This window comes from Sitodiplosis mosellana, unplaced genomic scaffold (genome assembly GCF_009176505.1).
Source record: "Sitodiplosis mosellana isolate CC-2019 unplaced genomic scaffold, AAFC_SMos_1.0 Smas_scaffold_6181, whole genome shotgun sequence".
Lineage (NCBI taxonomy): Eukaryota > Metazoa > Arthropoda > Insecta > Diptera > Cecidomyiidae > Sitodiplosis > Sitodiplosis mosellana.
Window position 1 is genome coordinate 2,213,918 of NW_022601422.1, and position 24,835 is coordinate 2,238,752.

Genomic DNA, 24,835 nt, shown 5'->3' on the forward strand with positions numbered 1-24,835 from the left:
CTCTCTCTCTCTCTCTCTCTCTCTCTCTCTCTCTCTCTCTCTCGTCTACTTCATGCTTTGGATTTTTTTTTTCGTTCTTTTATTTCGTCCGTGGAAATGGTAATGCTGAGGGAGCGGGTTATACACATTGTACATGGACTGATTTTTCGTATGTAAAACCATCAAAAACTAACGATCAAAATGTGTACAATCACTCTTAATCGCTGGGTGAAGAGCTTTCACGTTTCATTGTTTTGGCTCATTGCGCCGTTCTTCCCATTGACTTGGCAATTTTAAATGTTCCTGGTGCCTGTGCAATGATTTTTCGACCCGCAAAAATGTTTTCCCAACTTTTTTTTTCGTCTGTTTGAATACTTCTTAAATTATAATGTGGTAGCTAAAGATAGATATGAGGCCAACAGCTTGAGATGGATTCCTTGCACAGGCATACACAGACTCCATACATTACACGGTATTTGTGTTGATGTTTTGAAACCACGACAGCAAATCGCACAGAGAGAGAGAGAGAGAGAGACAGAGAGAGAGAGAGTTTTATCGTGTGCCACAACAAAACATTTTTGCCCTGGCGAAAATTTACACAAAAGTTAATGACTCTCTTTCTCTCGTGTTCGCTTACGGTGGAGAGTCAATTGACTCGATTCGAATCATTTCGATGTGTTACGAAGCTGGAGCACATGCCTGTTTGTTCATGGAGCAAGACCAAACGAGTATTACCCTTGTATGCGCTCTTTCACTCATATCATAGTAGTCGAAGTCGTATAAATGTCTAATTGCGTTGAAATTAATTAATTTACGACTTGACACTTGAGCTTAATATACTCACACACACACACACAAACACAAATGCTCTGTGGTTTTAGTCGCGTTCAATTCTTTTTCCCTCTTCGACGACTTTTTCGCCGAGTTGTGTATGCGGTTGATATCGAAGTTCATAATTCAGAAGATTCTATTCAGCTTCTAATGATGATGATGATGATGATTATGACGACGACTACAACGACGATGACTATGGTGGTTGGCGATGATGATTACATAATGTATATTGTACAACTGTCTTTCTCATTTTGAAACTTCCGTCTTCTTTGCCTAGAAAAATACACGCCGAACTTTACTCTTGTACACAAACGAATAGACGCACGTCAAAGAGCCAAAACCATAGTATGGGTGGTGGCTGTCAGGTTTTTAAAATAGACCTTGAGAGAGAGAGAGAGAACATTTTCACTTTTATCTCTCCGCTTTATGTCCGTAAATTTCGAAAATAAATCAAAAAGAAAGAAATTTTTGATGGTACACAATTCCTGACAAAACACCCATCTCCCCGGCCACTTGGTGCTGCTTCGTGCACTGCTGGTGCTGGTACTGTTCAAATGTTGCCTGCTCATAATGGCTGTTGAATCGAATGAATTGCTTAGCGCTTCAGTCAGCAAATAATATTTTATGCATTGCTATGGCTTTATTACCCCAAAAATGTTGACGCTGATTCTGGTATTGTGTTATTACAGTTATTGTTCTTCTTCTTATTATTAAATCATAATTAAAATATTTTGCTATACGCAGGAAAAGCGAAAAGTTCAGGCCAAATGTGTCGAGGATGGGCTCTAAAGAGAGTAATCAACATAAATATGTCAGAATTCATATGACAGGCTTTAAAAAGAAAAATTATATGGAAGAAAAATGTGCTGGAACATACATATATACACACATAGCGTGATTGAGGAAAAAAAGAACAACAAATCACGGACTGAACGACTGGAATTGTTTGGTTCATAAGACAAGAGAATGAAAGAAAAAAGAAACATCGAATGAAGCATATCTTAACAATGACGTGATGTGTGCGCCTTGTATAAGATCAAATGGCGGATTTGCCATTGTTTCGACGGCAGCGGCGGCGGCGGCGGCTGCTGATGGTGTGGGGATAAAAGGCGTTGCAAACTGACAAATCAATCTGTATTTAAATTTCGATAAAACTTCACCGCATTCGAAAAACCAACGCAATGAAACATTTAAATGACAAACGAATGTCACACAACAAAACCTAATGAATGTGCTTGAGAATGAGTTGCGAATGTGATGCGAAAAGAAGCAAATGGAAGAAGAAAAAATGAAAACATGGTGCCAGATGAGCTTTTCATAGATTTATCAGATGGAAAAACCGAACAAAAAATTTGAAATACCAAAAGAGAAACAAAGCTGTATCAATTTTCATATTATTTGTTTCCAGGTGAATTGTGTATGTTTATTAAAATAAAATACAATTTTCGCGCATATCTAGTGTGTGGTGGGAAAAGTTTGCGAATCCACAGCAATCAATAAGTGATTTTATTATGATGATAACGGGTGCGAACATTTGGACTCAACACCCAACACCTACACAGCCAGCAGCAGCAGCAGCATCATCATTCTATCTATGGCCTGGTGTGGCGCACATTTCTTCTGGGTAAAGTAGCAAAATACAATGGAAAAGCGAAGAAAAAAGTGGATTTTTGTCGCATCGTATGCCGTACCACCTCAACATTGATTGAATTTCTCGTTCTCTTTCTGGCTGGCTGGCTGGTTGGATATTTGGTTGGCAGCTACATAGTTGTTGTTGCTGCTGCTTCTTCATCCCCCATTCCTTTCTGTCTATATCTGTCTGTTTCTCTTGGTGTTGTATCATTTGAAAATTTTCACATAATCGCCAGAAGCGACATTCTGTTGAATTTTTTATGATTGACTCTCGCACAGGAATGAATGTGTCGTTCTAGTTGTTATTGAATTTTATCGTTGTCGCAAAGTAAAGTAAAGCAAAAAAAAAAAAAAAAAATACAGAGAGAAAGAGAGGGAGAATGAATGAACATTGCCAGCACCTAGAACACAGCTCACAGTTAAATAAGAAGAAACACATCGACCAACAACGAGCAAAAGAAGAAAAAGAAGAAGAAGAAGTAGAAAAAAATTGCTTCGTCAAATAGCAAACAATATTACGTATGTAATGCGTGTTATGGAATTCATTCGACTACAAATTCTATTTGAGCGAATTCGTGTGTGCGTGCAATTTTTTGAATTCTCGTTTTTTTTTCTTTCGATTCGTGACATCACACAGACGTAACACATGCAGGCAGTAATGTTTGCCACCGGATTGGGTATAGAGTATGGCCCAAGGAAATTTGCTCCCGCAATTTTTGCTGCTTTTATTTCGGCGAACAACGCGAGAGATAAACAGAGCAAAATATTGGATGACAGCGGATAGAGAGAGAGAGAGAGAGGGATAGAGATTGTTGGTGTAAATGCATTCATACGTACATATATATAATTTTTGCTGTGATAAAACGAGAAACAAATCATGGAAAACACAAAAACGAAACACACAAATGAAATCAACGCGAAAATGAGAAAATAAAAATAAACAGAAAATCAATAAAACGTGCCACTTTGCTTCGGAACATGCTTTCAATGCAAAATTGTGACACGATGCTCATTCGCTCGCTCGTGCTCAATGTATGACTGTTTGTGTGTGTATGTGTGTGTGTATGTGTACGTGAGTTTGCCAAGCGATTTTCGTGAAAGTGGCATCAGGTCAGCGAAGCATTCATCGAAATTCATCGAGTCTAAATTCACAAACCATGATTCGCTTTAGCCTGATTTAAAATCTACGTGAACATCCACATTTCGTGCACAAATATCGAGAACACAGCGAGCAATAGCAAGTTTACTTTGAGATTCAGCGCAATACCGTTTGCCATACTGCTTTCGTTCGTCATGGACCAAAAATCCAAGTCGATAAATGATGATACGAATTATATATGAACGCATGAGAATCAAAATACAGCAAACCTTAGTATTTTCAATGCAGAAATGAGCTTTTTCATTGATACAAACTGTGTTGATGCGATTCTTTTTCCAAATGAAAGCCTTGAAGACTATGAATTATCGCAAATGGAAAGAAAATAGCAAATGTCATTTTCAAAAGTATTTTGACGCTTCATTTTTGCCTTCAAGAAAAACTCTGCCTAACAATTCAACCCATTTTCGACGTTTTCCAGTCCAAGAAATGTGTTTTGTGTGGAAGTTATTTTATTGCGACGCAATATAATGTCATCTCGTTAGCTTCGGTTTGGCTTCAAGTCAAAATACAAAATCGCATTGTAAATATTTCGTTCATTCGATTAAAGTTACACATATTCAAGTTACACATTATAATGCCTGGTCATACTATATGAAAAGCCATTCTTTTTTATGCAACTGAAGTGATGGTGAGAGCAGTGCAATGCAAAATTGTGCAATCTAGCGCACGCACACAACTGAAACGTGCGGTACTCCTGACAAAAGTGGCAATCATTTTCCGAAAATCGTGAATTGTTTTGGTCGAATGTAAATCGTAGCGTCGAAATGCGCGCACGAGAAGGCGCTCGGAGAATTGAGATTCATCGTTGTATGTAATGCTCTGAATCCGTTATCGTATCAATTTTTCATCACGTATAATTTGCATAAATCGTATTTACTTTGTCAATTGGGCCGGCGGGCTCTTTTTCCACGAGTAGCTGCTTGAAATCTAATGCAAATTTATATGCCGTTGTTTCGTGCACACAGTGGATGTGCGTGAGTATGCGATTTGCTCGTCGTTAATTCCGTAAAACCGAGAATAGAAGCCTTTCTGGCCCATCCATATTTCGAAACCATTTCATGTGTTCATCTATTCCGGCATTGTGTTTTTGCTAGGTTGACGGACTGATTGTCTCGGGCAAGGAAGAAATGAATTTTTCGTTTCCTCAATTGAATTTACCATTTTGCTCATTTGCATACGTAATCAATCATTTTATCGTCAGCAACATATTAATGCATTTTCGTTTTCAGTAAACGAGCGAGGAGGCAAAATTACAATATTATTATTTATAGTCATAATCGGTGAATCGAATTGATGATGGCCACCGAAATGACTGCAGAGAGAAGTAGTTATACACCCGTTTTCCCTCTTGCTCTCGCTCTCTCTATTTTTTTTTTATGTTTGTGCTGGATTTGGTCCAAAAAATTCAATTTACTTGAATTTCGCTTTTATTTTGAAGAGCGCACTTTTATGTTACTGCCCATGACAACATAAACAAGTTACCCAGCTTCAATTTAACTGTCTCAAAACGAAACGGCTTCAAATATTGAGCGCGACGCAAATGAACATTCGCTTCGATTAGTTGTTATACTGCCACTGCTGCTGCTGCTGCTTGAGTTGGTGGTGCTATTCGATAGCGTGAATTGACAAGCAAGTACGTGCGCGCTAAGAAGTCAACAACATATTTTAGATACGAATTACAAGCAAATTATTGAAACGTTCGAGCGGGGGTGAAAGGAGAGAAGGTCGATGAAAGTAGTGCAATATTTGGTGTCGACCGGGAGCGAAATAGATAGAGCTAGAAAGACGAACGAAATGTATACTATATGAGAGAAAGCCATTAGTGAAAAGCGCTGGAAATTACGAGTGTGTTTTTGATTGTGCTGAGCAAAAACAATAAACCATTCGGCAAAATACGAAAAGGGATTTTTGTCCACTTGTTATAATGCAAAACTCATGTAATGACTGTGCCTTTGAAAATATATATATATATATATATAGAATGTGTTCAGCACGCATATCCCGTTTGAGCTTAGAAGAGCGAAAGCGAGAGTGCGAGTGAGTGAATGAGTATGGCCCGGGATGAAACAATGTATTAGCCGATGTTTTTTTTAACGACCAAACTTTTCGACGAATTCGAAATAGCCGGATGTGTACTAGCAAATATAAAATTAGACAAAACTCGGCACACAAGTGTATTAGGAGGCAACAAATCTTTTGGCAATGGCAACGGTGATAGTGGTGCTGCTAGTGCGGTGGCGATGGCAGCGACAACAAACTAATGCATTTATGATATCTTCAAAGGGTCATCAAGTCGAAGATCAAAACTTTGCCTCGTGCTTGCGAAAGAGTCAAAAATTACAATGACTCGGAACTATGACATTAAAACAACCCACTAAACTTTTCTCTCTCACATTTGTGTATGAGTGTGCTTGTGTGCGTTCAAAATTAATGACAATTTCTACTTCCCATTTCATTAGAATTTATTTTCATGACATTGCCAACATCAATTCTTACCCTCTAAATCAAGCAACATCACTAAATTCACTCAAATTTTTGTTTTCTCTCTTTTTCTTCCATTGCAGATATTAATAAAGGATCACCCATAGATTATAAAAGTGGTTCAGCGTGTTCAACGCCCACAAAAGACACATTAAAAAGTTACGATAGAAATTATTCGGGGCCCGTATTGCCGCCACGTAGCGCAATGTGTGGCGCACCGTCACATCATTATTCAGCACCTTTGAACTTCCGAAAAGGAATAGCCGCTAAATGTTCGTGGAAATGCACAGCTATCGCTGTCATTCTGCTCAGCGCTGTTTTGTTATTATTATTGATTTTAATCACAGGTAAGAACCAAATCAAACCGATTTTCAATCCATTATTTTGATAATAATTTATCGAAAACAATCAATACAATAGTAAATAGTATTTGTTAGTGTTGGTTGTAATAAAGATAATGGCCGTTAATAACATTTATTTTCCTTGAATGAAGCAATCGCATAGGTCGTGTTTCTGTGGAGTTTTCAAAACTATACTTGGAAAGAGCTATCAATTTTTGAATATTTTCCAATTTATTTCCTGATACATATTTCAAGTTAAATTGTCCGGTCATTTCGAAATTCCAAGTTAGACATGCATATCAGTCAGTCACATTGAATATTCATTTTAAATTTCTGTGGAAATAATGTTCGTTGAACCGTCGCTGGCTTAAAGGATTTTTGAAATTGTAATGGCATACAAATGAAATGTTGTCAATTTTATGCAAAACGATTTTGTTCCATTTTCTTTTCATTGGCCAACGTTTATCATCGTTTTTTCTCCTTAGAAGTCCCAAATAATCTCAGTAAAATTAAGCAAATTAAGTTCATTGTCCCGGGAAAAAGAAGAAGAAGAAGGAATAATCCAGTTATTTCCAAGTGGGAAATGAAATTTCCGCCATTAGACTCGATCAATTTCAAGATGAGGTTAGAAGTTGATAGCCCAAATGGGAATAGTTTTAGCGAAAATAAATCAGCGAACCCAAAAATTTCAACTGTCACTCATCATGATAAATTCTTCCGCTTCGCTCAACCTAATTTTTCTTTCCATTCTCGGAGTCTTATCTACTCGGAGTGTATATAATGTTGTCGTAAGCCACAACAAACTTTAGCAGAGAAAGTCTAAAAATAAGCCCGCACATATAAATCTCCAATTACTTGTGACCGGCAAAAGCACGCGCAGCACAGTACATCGTTCGCAAAATTTGTGTTCGATGGATGAGAATTTTGGTGCTTCTTTTATGCTTTGCTCACTTCACTTTCGGTTCGGTCTCTTCCTTTTGTCAGCTTGTTTAGTATGCATTCAGTATAATTCACGTTATTGATTGGATTTATCATTCTTTACGTTCTTTTTTCTCGGCTTTGTCTCTCTTCTTCTTCTTCTTCTTCTCCTCCTCCTTCTCCGCTCCCTCCGTATGTGTACGTTTCCCGTTCATCATTTTTCGCCATTGAAACGGTCCACACTCCGCCCAAGCGATTAGGCTATTGTTTTTATAAATAAGCTATTCTAATTCAAAAGACATTAATGTAATAAATCTTTCTATTTTCTACTTTTTTTCATATGCTCGCATTTTTTCGTCACTGATTTCGTGTCTCTCTGTGTGTATGTACACGTGGCGTTTATGGCGATTCATTTGATTGTTCAATGGACTGTGCGCTCGCTTGTTCGCTTTCTCAACGATGTTTGGCCATTGATCGATTCCTCTGTTAAATATAACGACGACGATGATTCTGATAAAAAAAAAATCAAAAACAAAAAAAAAATCCGACAACAACACACAACCAAACAAATTAGGATCAAATGTTTTGACATGGTCGAACCCAGCGTGTAGTGTTCTAGTCGGTGAAAATTCGGAAATAACTGCCGCAAAAAGTACTGTACCCGAAACCAATGATAAATCAACAGCGAACCGAGCAAAGCCATCAATCTCATCGACGTCATCGCCATCATCGTCGGCGGCAGCAGCAGCGGCCGGAAATCCAGCTGCAAATGGGAATAATGGCGCGACAGACATTAGCAGTCAGGCAACCGGATCAACTAGTTCAATTGGAGGTAATCTAAATAAAGTTTCAGATCAAATTTTACATCCACAGCAACGGCAATGGCGTAAAACTGTTGTTGTTGTAGCAAATGGCCGTAATATGCACGAGACACGAAGACGCAATCAAATGCTGATGATGATGATGATGATGCGTATCAATGGGCAAAATCAAGAAAACAATGTCAAAGATTCGACAAAAAAGAAACTGATGACAAAGTTAAATGAACAAAGTGTGCACGAAATTAGCGCAAATGGAGAGCAACATTTCAATTTGGAAACGGCACAATACACATTTCCACTAAGTGGTAAAGATGCGGAAATGCGTATTTTTACGCCCAATCACCGAAATTCGGTCAATGGACAATCGGAGCGGCCAGAAATTGTTGCACAATATGCAAGCCGACAGCGACGAAGTGCTGCCACTGTTGCTTTTGAAACGCCCGAAATGGAAGGTAGTGGATTTGATAATGTCAATGTTCCATTTGATGGTTATACTGTGAACGATGGAAAGGAGGAAGACATCGAAAATGACGGAAATAGTTGGGACAGTCCCATTCCATTAAGGGTAAACAATGCACGCTATCAATTTGATGATAGCGATACGGATGATGAGACTACTGACGTCAAAAACCAACGCCGGAAGTTCGATTTAAGTAATTTGATGCTTGATGAAAATGAACCACCACCGTTGAAGACGACAACGATTGTGAAAATGGTGGCAGCTCCGGCTCAAGTCAAAGCCATCACAACGAAATCGGAAGATGATCTATTTGCAAGCGATTTACATGTAACAAATGTTGATGGTAATGAGAATGGTAACAGTCCTTCGCATTCACCTGCACCAAATGATTTTAATGAGAGTTTTGAATTAATAACCGATTCCATTCACGAAACTTTGGTTTCCGAAAATGTGGTAAATGACAGTCATCATAAGGCAACGGCAACGGAGACGACGAATGACATAATCCAAACATCAAGTCAAATGCCATCCGTCTTAAATTGGACAAGTTCGGATAATAATCTGACGCCACAACCATTAATTATGGATGCTGAAGGTGAGCATCGGAGGAGAGGCTCGAAAAATGTCAGTGCAAATGGTATGAAATTCGATGATGACACATTCGTTGATAAAATCGACCACAAACCGGAAGTCAATGATGCTACTTTACAAAATGATTCACCAGCAATAATTGTTCAATACGATAAGCAACCGATTTTGGAAGTTAACAATCTTGACACGACTACCGATTCAATCGGGGTCGATGAACACGTTGCTGTCAAGAAACAACGGCACAACGACGACAATGCTGTCATAAATCCAAGTATGAATGTGGACATGAATGCGAATGACGACTCAAATGCAAAGCATGCAATAAACAAAACCGATAAACCGCCGCATTCAATTGAAGAGAACAGTATCGATAGAAACGCAGCTTATGTTGAAACGATGTCTGGAACTAAATATCAAGAGCCACGTTATGGAATGCTCGACAGCAACGTGGCGCACCACGATTTAATTAGGGCCAAAGATGTGGCAGCACAAAATATGCAACGGATTTTAGTGAATGTGTCAATTGGCACCGATTCAGGTGACGGTACACAAAATCATGGTATTTACATGCTACACGTTTCCGTTCCGGCCGGTCCCAATCTGAAGCCGGCATATTTTGATGGTGATCCACCACCGCAAACCGCTGTTCATGAGCCGCCGATATTCATCAAACCCACGCCACATCGAATATCAAACGATGAAAATGATGACAATGACAAAGTCGCGTCAGCACCATCACAACCAATAGAGCAGTCCGCCACACGAGCAGATCCAGCTGAATGCAGTAGTCTCACTCGAAAATCAGCCGAACTGGTGCTCGAATGCAGTAACGAAATATCTCGCCTGAATTCAATTATTGCAAATTTGAATAAAACAATGGAACGTACAAATTCATTCGAACCTTCGTCGTTATTTTCATCGCCGTCACCACTGCCATCGCCTTCGGCATTGCCAGGCTCATCTTCACGAACCAATGATAGTTTAATTGCCACCAAAACAGAAGGCAATGCTGCAAATGAACCCGAAATGTTGACGACGACAGCAAATACGATAGAAACTGTGTCTGATTACAAAGGCAATGACAATCACATTAACAACAATAATTTTGGTTTGTGCAATCAAGATATTCCGTCGATTTTAATTTTGGAAGGTAAGCGATTTGCTTACACACACACATATATATAAACATACGCATATGTACATTTCCCCGCCGCCGTGTCATCGTATATCCACATCATGGAAACAGAACATTTTCGCATCTCATGCTCTTTCTCTCTAGCGCACTTTCTCGCTCCCTCATCAAGTCGATTTATAACACAAACACGCTCACCCGCACACATGTTTTGACATCTGTGTGCTGCTGCGGTGGAGTTGTGCTCAACATACTCAAATTTAACTCTCGTTCTCTCTGGCTTCATCCAGTGATGTCTGGGCGATATATGACGAAAGACTAAACCAAACCATTTCAATGATAAGCAACGACTAGATGCTTTATGTTTGATGTAAGTGTGCGCTTTTGCAACGACAACAACAGCAACAACAACAACAAACAACGACGGTGACTACGGCGACGAAGACCAGAAAGACACAGACTAAATTAATGTAAATATGGGATATACAAACATCTCGTGAATACTCATCTCTGTCTGTGTATATATGGGGATATATTGACGCGGTGTTACAACAATAGATAGACTGAAAACTCAGACCAAAACTTGCAACGAGATAGGGAGAAAGAGCGTGCGCTCTTAATCAGCGAGAATGAGAAATTCTGTAATGTCATCAAAAAACCATTCAGCTTCAATTTCATGTTCAATGTGTACATATATATAGAGAGAGAGAGAAAGAAACAGAGTGCGAGCCGGAACGATTTTCAAACGCACTCGAGACGAAAAACAGTTGCAAAGCGAAAATTGAAATAATTTCTCCAAGAGTGTGTATGTGAGTCTACCGTACAAACTTGAAAGTGAAACATTTCGAGAACATTTTATTTTGTAAATAATGTCAACGAACCATTTTTCCCGAACCATCATCATCATCATCACATACAAATTCATCCATATATAAGTATCGTTCCTTTCTGAGCAGCTGAATGCAGCTGAAACTTTCAAAAGAAAACGCAACGCCACTTTGTATATAATTTACGCTTGTTTGCTTAATCATTTTCAGCGACATAATTCTAATCTATTCTCAAACACACAATCATTCCTATTCATTGATCTAATCGAAATTGTTTTCTCCTTCATTCATTCCACATTCGATGCTGTCACGAAACGTGTACGCGCCGCACTTTGTTGGTCGATTCATTTTTGCAGGTGCAAGGACATTTCCAGCTCGTAGTTTTCCACCAGACGGCACAACGTTCTCACAAATTACACTTGGACAAAAGTTATCGAAGCAAATACAGCCGTACAGCTACTGGAACATGCAATTTTATCAATCCGAACCGGCCTACGTTAAATTTGATTATAACATACCGCGCGGTGCATCGATCGGTGTCTATGCTCGACGTAATGCACTACCAACGCACACTCAATATCACTTCAAAGAAGTTTTGAGCGGAATCAATGCTCGCACAACACGTTCAACTCACGTAAGTTTACCGCACATTTTATCTCTCACTCTATGCCTCATTTTGTGTTCAGCTTTTTAGCAGAGAGAATTTTGTCGCGCTGCCGTGGCAAAAGCATCAGAAGCAGCATCAGCATCAGCCGCCAAATTCTCTCGGCCATGTCAAGATAAAATTTATGGGCCTAACTGTGGAATTTTATGTTTACTTTTTCTCTCTCTCTCTCTTTATCTCTATGTGTCGCAGCAACCGTCGGTGAGCCGAGAAGTGACACGGTATATGGAAAATGGCCATTGGTTTATTTCGCTGTACAATGATGATGGTGATGAACAGGAGATTACATTTTATGCAGCTGTTGCCGATGACATGACACAAAATTGTCCGAATGGATGCTCCGGTAATGGGCAATGCTTGTTGGGTCATTGCCAATGCAATCCCGGCTTTGGCGGCGATGATTGTAGTGAAAGTAAGTGCCTTTCGATTTTAACCCCATACTCTCTCTCTCTCTCGCTCTCTTTCTCTCTGTTTCAGCTTTCGAACAAATGAGCCTGACGAGGGCGAACGAATGAACGAACACAAATTTACTTCTTCAGTCAGTTTTAGCTTCATTATTCTCATACTATGCCGGTGTGCTGGTTTTCGTGTATCTCGAAAGAGAGAAACGAGAAAAATCACCACCGAAAAGATTTGATGAATGGTCTGGTCCATGGCAAGGGGATGCTTCGTTGGTGTGTGTGTGTGTGTGTGTGTGACATCCAACATACAACACCCAACATCCATAAATCGAAAATGTTCAATGAACCGAGAATAATGCACATGGTGTACTTTTTTCGTGTTCATTTCGTTACGCTTTCGACTGTCCAATATCTATGATACACATAGCAAGAGTATACAAGAGTAAAAGAGCATTTACGAAAGGAAAAAACACAACGACTTCAATATAACGTTTGCAACGACGATCAGGACAATGATGACCAGCACATTGAAGAGGAGGAGGCAAATAAATTTATTCATCGTTTTGATTTCATTAGACATGTCGCTATGTCTCGATGTCTAGTGCATGGTCATTTTTACACTCGCAGAAAATTAAAGTCCATGCACATTTAATGCATGCACCAAAGCCATCCACCCTCAATGTCTCTCTATCCATTTGCTAGCTGATCCAGCATGCCTCTTTTAACTCTTTCGCTTTCATACGGCTGGCTCTTTATCAGTTCAAATAGTCAATTGAATTTAAATTCGAAAACGTATGCATTTCGTGGCCCATTCTCATTCGATTTATTTGCCTCTCTTTCTCGCTCGTCCGTTCATTCGCTCGTTCGTTCGCTCGCTCGCTTGCTCGCCCACCATCGCTTCCATACACACAATGATGATTTTTCTAATGCTCATGTATAATTAATTACATCAAATAGGCGTGTGCCCAGTATTATGTTCGCAAAGGGGTGAATACATCAACGGTGAATGCCAATGTAATCCAGGTTGGAAGGGTAAAGAATGCTCGCTGCGGCATGATGAATGTGAAATCGCCGATTGCAATGGTCATGGGCACTGCCTCAGTGGCAAATGTCAATGTATCCGTGGATATAAAGGTGCCTCGTGCGAAGAAGGTAAAGTGTTTAATTTCAGTTTCGATTATGCCTTTTTGGCAACGACAATTTATGGCAATGTTCTCTCAATGCATTATGGCAAAGGAAATGAAAGATCATGGCAATAAATTATGGCGCTTTTTGTGGTGGAGTGGGTGGGTGGATTTTAGGGATTATTGTTGTGACACAACAACATGACGCGACAATGGTCAAATGAGCAACATTACTCTATGCATCTAATATACACATTTCGATGGATGCACGTGTCATTTCGCTTGACTTTGTTGACGTCATTAAGCACTTCACTTTTTTTCTCTCCATTCACACACACACACACACACACAAAAAGCTGTTAGTATTTTGATTGTTGCATGCCGAATGCGATAATGAACAGAGATTCGAATTCAGTACTAATTGTTATTGATTTTTGCTGTTTTTCTACTTCAAAATAATGAAACTATAGTCGATTGCCCTCATCCAACTTGTTCTGGGCATGGTTACTGCGCGGCCGGCACATGCATCTGCAAAAAGGGATGGAAAGGACCTGACTGCGGAACCATGGATCAAGATGCATTGCAGTGTTTGCCCGACTGTTCCGGTCACGGTACATTCGATTTGGACACTCAAACTTGTAACTGTGAGCCGAAATGGAGCGGTGATGACTGTTCCAAAGGTAAAGTTTTCTTTGTCTTTTTCTTTCTAACCTGTTCGTAGAAGCTACCAATTTTGCTAAATTCCAATTGGATTTAATTTTTGTTGTTGTTGTTGCAATTCAAACAAACTGATACAGAATTATGCGATCTGAACTGTGGCTCACATGGAAAATGTGTTGGAGAGACGTGCACATGTGACAGTGACTGGAGCGGGGAGTACTGCACTGAAAAGCGATGCGATGCCCGATGTAATGAGCATGGTCAATGCAAAAATGGCACCTGTCTGTGTGTGACTGGATGGAACGGAAAACATTGCGGCATTGAAGGGTGTCCAGCAAGTTGTTCAAATCATGGACAGTGTCGTGTTAGCGTCGAAGGTTTATGGGAATGTCGATGCTACGATGGATGGGATGGTGCTGATTGTTCCGTTGCATTGGAACAAAACTGTGCCGATAACAAAGACAATGATAAAGGTATGTGTTTGTGTCTGTGTCAGTGTTAGCGCTACGAGAAATATAAACCACAAATCCATTTTATAATGCCACTATATTGTATTCATGCCGTCGTGTTTATCTGTTTTAGATGGTTTGGTCGACTGCGAGGATCCGGAATGCTGTTTGAGCAGTGCATGTCGGTCGAGTCAATTGTGTGTCTCTGCTCCGAAACCCATCGATGTGTTGCTAAGAAAACAACCACCAGCCATCACCGCTTCATTCTTCGAACGCATGAAGTTCCTCATCGACGAGGGTAGCTTACAAAATTATGCCAAACTCGAAACATTTAACGAAAGGTAAGATCATTGTTTATTTTTGTCTATTTCAACCCAACCAAAAAAAAAAAAATTGTCCTTCCGACATTTCGTATATTTATACTCGAAAATCAGCATTTTATGAATGATTATAATTGAGGAAAAAAACAGAACATACGCGTGGAAATGAGAAACAACCAATTTTCCGCTTCAAACCGATCCCCATGCCTATACAAATACAATTTCTGATCCTACAAAAATAAACGAATATTCCGGCGATCCGAACGATGGAACATGAAAAAAAAAAAATAGCATGAAATCAATCGAACAATTAACAAACAGAACAACAGCAAGATTTCCAAAATCATGAGATGGAAACAAACAATTGGGAAAACCCATGAAAAATTCACCAATTTGCATTTTTGCACACCGAATTTGACGAACAACAACGCAAAATATGACAAACATTCCGAAACTGAAAACATACGACACAAATAGACAAATGTAAACAAATAGCTTCAATGACTGTAAATATGTATATTTTTTGTCCGTTTTCCACATCTCTCTAAGCGCAAAAAAAAAAACAAAAATAAATTCCACTTTTTTCGCTCTTTTTTGTATATTGCATCAAATCGGTGCAACATTTTTTACGCCATACTAGAATGAAATGAGCAAATAAAAAAAGTGCCACCATCCCTCCGACCATCGATGGATTACGTCAATCACATAATCATTTTTCAAACGTATGAACCAAAATAGAAACAACAACAAAAGTACCTATCATTGTTGAAACACAAAATTTCGTTTCAAAAGCTCAACAACACAAATTAACACAAAATAATAAATCGGATTTCGAACACATTTCTGCCCGAATTCATAAAAATTAACACCGCATACCCACAGAGGCACCCGTGCGAACGTCGCGCGCTTGACACAATGACAACGAACAGAGAGAAGAAAAAAACATAAAAATGATCTGAATAAATATCAAATTCGAATAATAATACCGACTAAATTGGCCATCGTGCATTTCTCTCTGTTCGCAAAATCAAGGGCGAGAGAAAGGAAAGAGCGAGCACATACACAAATTTATGTGCACAATAAATTACATATTCATTTGAAGTTGTAATTTTACCATGCTTTTGTTGGATTTTCCATTCTTTTGTTTGTCAAGTTTTGTTGATAGAGACTAACAACAGCTACCGAATAAAAAGAAAATTAATACACACAGACAACGACAACAACAACCGAAATAAAAACGAAACAATTGAATTTCCATACATGTACATATACCGAACGAACGAGCAAGATAAAAGTCTATAATTTAATGAGTAAAAACACGACGAAAAAAAAAAACACCATTAATATATTGTATTGTTTGAGAAAATTTTGTTGTGCCCCCGTCAAATCGTCAATCTAACTCACTCATCCCAAATGACTTTATGTTTTTTTTTTTTTATATCCGTTTTGTTCGTCGAGTTTTTCTGTATCAGCGTGCGTTTTTTTTTTGTTGTCTTCAAAAATATTGTTTTGTTATTCTAATATGAACACAGATGAAGAGGAAAAAAAGTGCCAACAGAATATTTAGAATTTGATTTGATTTTCTTTCTTCTTTTATTTCATTGGATAATTTGCATTCATTTGTTGATCCAATTTCTTGTTTGCCAGTTAATACTCTCTCGCTCTTTTTTTTTTTGTTTGTCTCGTCCATCGTACGTTTTTCTGTTCGATGCTAAGGTTTTTATATGATTTTTTTTTCATCCTTTTTTTCTGCAAAATAAACAACAATATTTTAATGAAACAAAATAATTTGAATACACACTATGCTGCGCGCGAATGTTCAAAGGGATTATTTGCGATATTTCATAATTGGATGTGTTTTACGCCTTTGTTGTGTACGGCTTCGTACATTCTCTCACCCAAACCGAACCGAACCGAACCAAATCGAAGCGCATTTGAATTTGATTGTCCCAAATGACATAATTGGATAGCATCCAAATTTTAAACTCTAGGGATAATGCGGTCACGTACATAAAATACATACATTTATATCTCATTGACAGGAAAACCAATTGAATTCGCGTGACAAAATTCTCGGGCATTGTGTGATGCCGGTCTAAATTATGCATATTTGCGAGAATACGCTCACGCGCACATACATACACACGCGCTATATAGTGTACATATGGAGATATATCTCTCTCTGTGTCTCATAAGACCACATGCGTTTCACACATTTTCATCAGGCGTCGATTTCTGAACACAAAGGCTCACATCGATTTGAATTGAACATTTTTTTTCTCTCCTTTGTATTTTTGAATTTGTAAATAACATTGCCACAAATGTGTAAATATATTATCAATTCCTATTACACAACAGTTGAAAACTGCTATTTAGTACAGCACACAAACACAACGAATTTGAAAAAAAAAACAGGCGCCAAAGTGTTAGGGACTTGATTCAATTGATATTTAGGTTCAAAAAAAGAAAATCTACTGACCATAAATTAATTGGTAATATTTGAAGATTTGGTTACTAAACAATTTGTTTTTGATATCAACTAACCCTTTACTCATTTCTCTGCATTGATCGGTTCTACTTTCCACTCATTTATATGAGACTGTTTGATCGCGACTAACATTTTGTTCATTTTTTTTTTCTTTAACTAGTCCATTAATATTTAATATCTAAGATAGCAAAATTCTTACACAAAATAATCTGATACTCATCTTTACCTGTTTTTTTTTCTTCTTCTTCTTCTTTGTCTCCACTCTAATCAAACTAAAACAAAAAACAAACTCATCCAAAAATACATTACACGAACCAAATACAATTCATACGAAAAAAATAATACACATACACACATAATAACATAACTTCCATGAAAAATGAATGAAATCGCAAACAAAACCAAATTGATATGAAAAATGTACAAAAAAAAAAAAAAATTATGGTCGTGCAGCGTCTTTTGGAATTATTTCAACGCAAGGTAAGCCCATTAAACCAAATTGTAATGATGCGAAACGATTGAACAAAAGAACCTCTGTTTGCAAGCGATTTTGAATATAATTTTTTGGTTTTCGTTGTTTGGTTTTTTGATTTGTTTTCGTTGTTGACAATTTGTTGAAAATTCTTAGATTTTTTGAAAAATTTCGTTTGATTGCTTGGTTTTTTGCTCTCTTTAGACTCTTCAATCTCTCTCTCTCTCTCTCTCTTTTAATCTCTTTTCTCGTTTGAATCTCTTATTTCAATCTATATTCGCATATACCGAGAACGCATCTTCTCACACACTCACACATACACCACCATACTCACCACAACCCGTACACAATTCACACAACCACACGTCTCTCTCTCTCTCTCTCTGTGTCTTATTTTCTCGAGGATATTCGAACAATCTCGATCCCGGGTGAATTAATAAATTGAAAAACATTCAAATTTGAAGTACATATATTAAAATCAGCTTAAATAGCAAAGATCTACGCCCCTATGCTAAACGCTCCGACTGCAATTCGCTTGTTTCGAACGCATTTTCCTTTCGATTTAGGTATCACATGCAATTCAGTTTTCTGTTGATTTTCAACACCGCTAAGAATTCCGGTGTAAACACATTGTGTTGGCGGACTCAATTAATTTGAGTAAATAAGCTCAAGTCGGCCTGTCCATTTCTTCAAAAAAATCAAATGCCAAACATAGCTCACACACTCCGAAAAAAGAATCACTAGAAAACCAGCCTGCTTGCAATTCAAATATTATCATTAACCAATGAAAGCCTAAATTCAAACTATGCACAAATTCCCTTGTTTGAATCCACTTGCATTTATCATAAACAACTTATTCAGTATTTGCCCAAAATTAATTGTAAATGAACACAGCGTCACCATCAAAATGGAAACACTTGCAATTTTTTTTTCCTACAAAATTCCAAAAAACATTCGCACTGTATCACATCTACACCAAATTGCACACATTGTAAATGAAAAATCGAACAAAAAGACTCGAACACGTTTTTATGGTTTTTTTTCTCTTCACTTTTTGTACAGAAACAAAGGAAAAAAAATTGATTTTTCTTCTTTTTCGGTTTGATATTTTAAGACTAGTCTTGGTTTGTGATTGATTTTATGTAATGTGTATAACCAAAAAACCCATTATTTTATGTATCTATTGATTGTAGCTTTAGTTTTTCACAATGTAACGCATTGGTCATTCGGTTTGAAATGCATCGAAATCAGAGCCCGATTCTTTTTCCATCGAAATTCAAAATAAAAAATAAATTTAACATTCGAATTTATTCTGATGGTCGAAAAAGAAACGGAAGTAGATGCATTTCATACCATAGACGTGTGCGTGTTTAACATCACTCACTTTGTTTTTTTTTTTTTTTTAAATATCATTCCCAAAATTGTTTTTTCAACTTTCTCTCTTTGTATATGTTGCATGATCCTTTTGTCAATTGATTATTTGTCCAAGAATTTGTGTGTCTTTCGTGAATTTTGTATTTTGTGCTGTCCACTTGAGAACGTAAAGACAAATCGATTTGGATTTTCAAGTGAATAATAAAACAGAAGTAATAAAGTGAAAAAAAGTAACAAACAATTGTCGATAGAAGCGCGCGATTTAGGAGGCTTTTATTCACAAGTTGCACACCAGCTGCTTTTGAGTTGAAACAAAAACATAGAAAATGAGCAAAAACGGACGAATGAACAAACTATTCCGGAAAAAGGAATATTTTTTTATAATTTTTTTTTTCCTCACCGAATCGTAGGACACACAACACACGTATTACATTTGATTGAGCGTGTCTGATCGACATGACGCCCACTTTATTCCATAGTTTTTGAATTGAATGAACAACCGTTTTTTTCTTCATGCTGTAATTTTTGTCTTTCAATCTTATGTTGTTCTTCCAAAGAAAATCTTCTCATGCTTTTGCCGTAGATAAAATGTATTCTTTCCAGCAACAATTTTCTTTCTTCTCATTTTTTGTTGTTGTTGTATCCAACAGACCAAACAAACACGTTTTCAAGACGATGTGATTTTAATTTGATTGAATTGTTTTATATATGTTGGATCGAATTCTCACTTTTAAATAATTGTATTTGAATTAGCGATCGTTTTTATTATCTCTCTCTCTCTCTCTCTCTCAAAGTTGTTATTTCTTTATACGTTTTTTAGAGTTGAATTGACACGAATAATCACGAATTGAATTACTTTCCTTTGGAATTTGGCAAGAGAGGAATATGAACTAATGAACAAGAAGAGCATTTACGCAAAAATCCAAAATCACACCGCTTCAGTTCATGATTATTTCGAACCAATTCGGTTTTTTGTTGTTGTTATTTTTTTTTTTTTAATTTTATTCGTTGGTTTTTCGAATGCATTCTACTGTGAAACCAACTCTTAAACTCAGCTAAAAGTGTATGAATACTAATGAATTGTTTCTCTTCTCTTTTTTTATTCTTTCACATCGTTTTTTGATGATGAATTTTGAAATAATAGTCGTTCGGCTGTAATCCGTGGACGTGTGGTGACATCGATGAACATGGGCCTGGTTGGCGTTCGTGTGAGTACATCGACACCGTTAGAAGGATTCACATTAACACGCGATGATGGATGGTTTGATTTGATGGTGAATGGTGGCGGTGCAATAACCTTACAATTCGGACGTTCACCATTCCGGCCGCAAAGCGTAATTGTTCAGGTGCCATGGAATGAAGTTATCATTATCGACACGGTTGTGATGTCGACATCCGAAGATAAATCACTTGCGACGGCGACGCATACGTGTGTTTCACATGATTATGATACAATGAAACCGGTGGTGTTGGCATCATGGAAACATGGTTTTCAAGGTGCGTGCCCAGATCGCAGCGCCATTTTAGCCGAATCTCAAGTCGTACAAGAATCGCTGCAAATACCAGGAACGGGCCTGAATTTGGTATACCATAGCTCAAGAGCGGCTGGTTATTTGTCAACAATCAAATTGCAATTGACACCGGAGGTGGTTCCGTCGACACTTTCACTAATTCATTTGCGTATTACAATCGAAGGAATTCTGTTCGAACGTGTGTTTGAAGCTGATCCAGGTATTAAATTCACTTATGCTTGGAATCGATTGAATATCTACCGTCAACGAGTTTATGGTGTAACCACGGCCATTGTCAAAGTTGGCTATCAATATGCCGATTGCAAGGACATTATTTGGGATGTTCAAACGACAAAACTAAATGGACACGATATGACAATTTCGGAAGTGGGTGGCTGGAACATCGATGTGCATCATCGTTACAACTTCCACGAAGGCATTCTACAAAAAGGAGACGGTTCGAATATTTACCTGAAGAATAAGCCACGTGTCATTCTGACCGCAATGGGAGACGGACACCAACGACCACTCGAATGCGTCGATTGCAATGGAATTTCTACCGAACAACGTCTTTTGGCACCAGTAGCACTCGCTGCTGGCTCTGATGGCAGCCTGTATGTCGGTGATTTCAATTATATTCGCCGCATTATGACCGATGGCATCGTTAAGACAGTTGTCATTTTGAATGCAACACGCGTTTCATATCGTTATCACATGGCAATTAGCCCATTGGATGGATCGCTGTATATTTCGGATCCAGAATCGCATCAAATCATCAAAGTTCGTAATGTGGACGATTTCGGTGATCCAGAGCATAACTGGGAACCGGTTGTTGGTTCAGGCGAACGATGTTTGCCAGCCGATGAGGCACATTGTGGTGACGGTCGTTTGGCCAGCGAAGCTAAACTCGCCTATCCAAAAGGCATCGCCATTGCATCCGATAATACCTTGTACTTTGCCGACGGAACTAATATTCGTATGGTCGATAAAGACGGAATCGTTTCGACAATCATTGGAAATCATATGCACAAATCACACTGGAAGCCGATGCCATGCGAAGGAACACTCAAAGTTGATGAGATGCATCTGAGATGGCCAACCGAATTGGCAGTCAATCCACTCGACAACACATTGCACATTATCGACGATCACATGATTCTGCGAATCGCACCAGATGGCCGCATCCGAGTGGTAGCCGGACGTCCACTTCACTGCACATCGACTAGCACACAGCTCGACTCTGAATTGGCCGTGCATGCAACACTCGTTCGACCACAGAGCATCGCTTTTGGACCACTGGGCGATTTGTTTGTCGCCGAAAGTGATTCGCAACGCATCAACCGCATTCGCGTCATTGGAACCGATGGAAAGATTACATTGTTTGCCGGAGCCGAATCGAAATGCAATTGCCTGGAACGTGGTTGTGACTGTTTCGAAGCCGACCACTTTTTGGCAACCAGTGCCAAATTCAACACCATCGCTGCCCTGGCCATCACTCCAGACAATCACGTGCACATTGCCGATCAGGCAAATTATCGCATTCGCAGCGTTATGTCGAGCATTCCAGAGGCATCCGTTCAACGTGAATATGAAATATTTGCACCAGACACACAAGAGATTTACATTTTCAACCGTTTCGGACAACATATTGCCACAAAGAATATCATGACCGGTGAAACTAGCTACACATTTACGTACAATGTGAACACATCGAATGGTAAGCTGAGCACAGTCACTGATGCGGCTGGAAATAAAGTATTTTTGCTGCGCGATTACACAACACAAGTGAATTCCATTGAGAATACGAAGGGTCAAAAGTGTAAGATACGAATGACTCGAATGAAAATGTTACATGAACTCAGCACTCCCGACAACTATAACGTCACATTCGAATATCACGGACCAACTGGTTTGCTGAAAACGAAATTGGATTCAACTGGCCGATCATATGTTTATAACTACGATGAATTTGGTCGTCTCACATCGGCCGTTACACCAACCGGTCGTGTGATTGATTTGACGTTCGATTTGAGCGTACGCGGTGCCACCATCAAAGTATCGGAAAATTCACAGAAGGAAGTCTCAATGCTCATTCAAGGTTCAAGTGTTGTTGTGCGAAATGGCAAAGCCGAAACGAAAACTACCGTACAAGCCGATGGCAGTACGTTGAGTGTAACACCATGGAATCATGTGGTTAGCATGGAAGCAGTTCCATATGTGCTGTTGGCTGAAATTAATAAACTACTGGGCGAAAGTTATCCGGTGCCATCGAAGCAGAGAGTCGAAGTTGGTGGTGAGCTGGCCAATCGATTTGAATGGCGTTTCTTCATGAAACGTATACAAGCCAAAGGAAAGATACCGAAGGGACAACCAGTGCCAAGCTCAACAACTATTGGCCGCAAGCTACGCATTAACGGCGAAAATATTCTGACTCTGGAATACGAACAGGAAACGAAATCGGTACTTGTGCTTGTCGACGACAAGATTGAATTGCTGAATGTTACATATGATCGTCATGCGCGACCCACATCATTCCAGCCACAGTCGGGCGAATATGCTGAAGTTGACTTGGAATATGATCGCAACGGCCGCTTGACACTATGGAAATGGGGAGAATTGAAAGAAGAGTACAGTTTCGATCGGGGTGGCCGTTTGAATGAGATCAAGTATGGTGACGGCAGTTCAATTATGTACTCATTTAAAGATATGATGACAACGCTGCCGCTTAAAGTGACAACGCCCAGACGCAGTGACTATTTGTTGCAGTACGATAATGCTGGCGCTTTGCAATCGTTGACAACACCACGTGGCCATATCCATTCATTCTCATTGCAAACATCGTTAGGATTCTTTAAATATCAATACTTCTCGCCGATTAATCGTCATCCATTTGAGATTTTGTATAATGATGACGGTCAAATCCTTGCCAAAATCCATCCACATCAATCGGGCAAGGTGGCTTATGTATATGATGTTGCTGGACGCCTTGAAACGATTCTTGCCGGTTTATCGTCAACCCATTACACCTATCAAGATTCATCGAGCCTCATCAAATCCGTGCAAGTGTTGGAGCCTGGTTTCGAACTGCGTCGTGAGTTCAAGTATCATGCTGGCATTTTGCGTGACGAAAAATTGGAATTCGTTTCGAAGAGTTCGTTGGCTGCAGCTCATTTCAAGTATCAGTATGATGGAAACACACGTTTGACGGCCATTGAAATGGACATTGGTGGCAAAGAATTGCCGGTGATGAAGTACAAATACGGCCAAAGTCTTGGCACCTTGGAAACGGTGAGCGATTTGAAGGTAACGCGCAACACTGCCAATCGAACCGTGGTTCAAGATGCCACCAAACAATTCTTGAAAATTTCCGATTTTGATGAGCACGGCCGTGTCAAGAGCGTTCTAATCAATATCAAATCGGCGGATGTGTTCCGTTTGGAATTGGACTATGATTTGCGCAACCGTATCAAAACGTACAAAACGACAATCGGCCGATCGACATCGGTGGACAAGGTGAACTACAATGCTGACGGTCATGTTATGGAAGTGGTCGGCACAAACAACTGGAAGTATGTGCCCGATGAGAATGGAAATATCATCAGCATTTTGGAACAAGGTGATAAAATGAATTTGGGCTATGATACCGGCGATCGTGTCACACATTTGGGTGATGTTGAATTCAATTCGTACGATTCGCGTGGCTATGTGGTGCGACGCGGCGAACAGAAATACCGTTACAACAACCGTGGCCAAATGATTCATGCTTTCGAACGTGACAAGTTCCAATCATGGTATTTCTACGATGAAATGACTCGTTTGGTTGCGATCTACGATGATAAGGGCAATGTCACCCAATTCTACTATGCCAACACAATGACACCGAACTTAGTGACGCACGTTCATTTCCCGAAGGCTGCGAAAACATTGCAACTCTTGTACGATGATCGAAACATGTTGGTTGCCGTCGAAACTGGTGAACAGCGATACTATGTGGCCACCGATCAAAATGGTTCACCGCTGGCCTTTGTCGATAGCAATGGTAATGTGGTGAAGGAAGTGCGTCGCACACCATTCGGTCGAACCATCAAGAACACCAACGTCAATTTGCACATTCCAATCGATTTCCACGGTGGTATTCTGGATCCAAACACCAAATTAATCTATACCGGTAAGTTGAATGCAATTTGAAAATCAATT

The 24,835-nt window shown here is 39.0% G+C and overlaps 1 protein-coding gene across 5 annotated transcripts in view; it reads left to right on the plus strand.

The window, feature by feature from the left end:
• LOC129576284 (teneurin-m) overlaps positions 1–24,835 on the plus strand; it is a 405,617-nt gene that overhangs the window by 376,508 nt on the left and 4,274 nt on the right. For 4 of the 5 annotated variants that reach the window (XM_055461077.1, XM_055461074.1, XM_055461076.1 and 1 more), the window contains 9 exons: positions 6,169–6,432; positions 7,919–10,366; positions 11,532–11,809; positions 12,032–12,251; positions 13,198–13,392; positions 13,835–14,044; positions 14,162–14,497; positions 14,607–14,814; positions 20,272–24,806. In XM_055461077.1, coding sequence (XP_055317052.1) covers positions 6,169–6,432; positions 7,919–10,366; positions 11,532–11,809; positions 12,032–12,251; positions 13,198–13,392; positions 13,835–14,044; positions 14,162–14,497; positions 14,607–14,814; positions 20,272–24,806 — 8,694 coding nt within the window. Of the gene's footprint in view, positions 1–6,168; positions 6,433–7,918; positions 10,367–11,531; positions 11,810–12,031; positions 12,252–13,197; positions 13,393–13,834; positions 14,045–14,161; positions 14,498–14,606; positions 14,815–17,734; positions 17,762–20,271; positions 24,807–24,835 lie in introns of all 5 variants that reach the window. The other variant, XM_055461078.1, reaches the window with a different exon arrangement.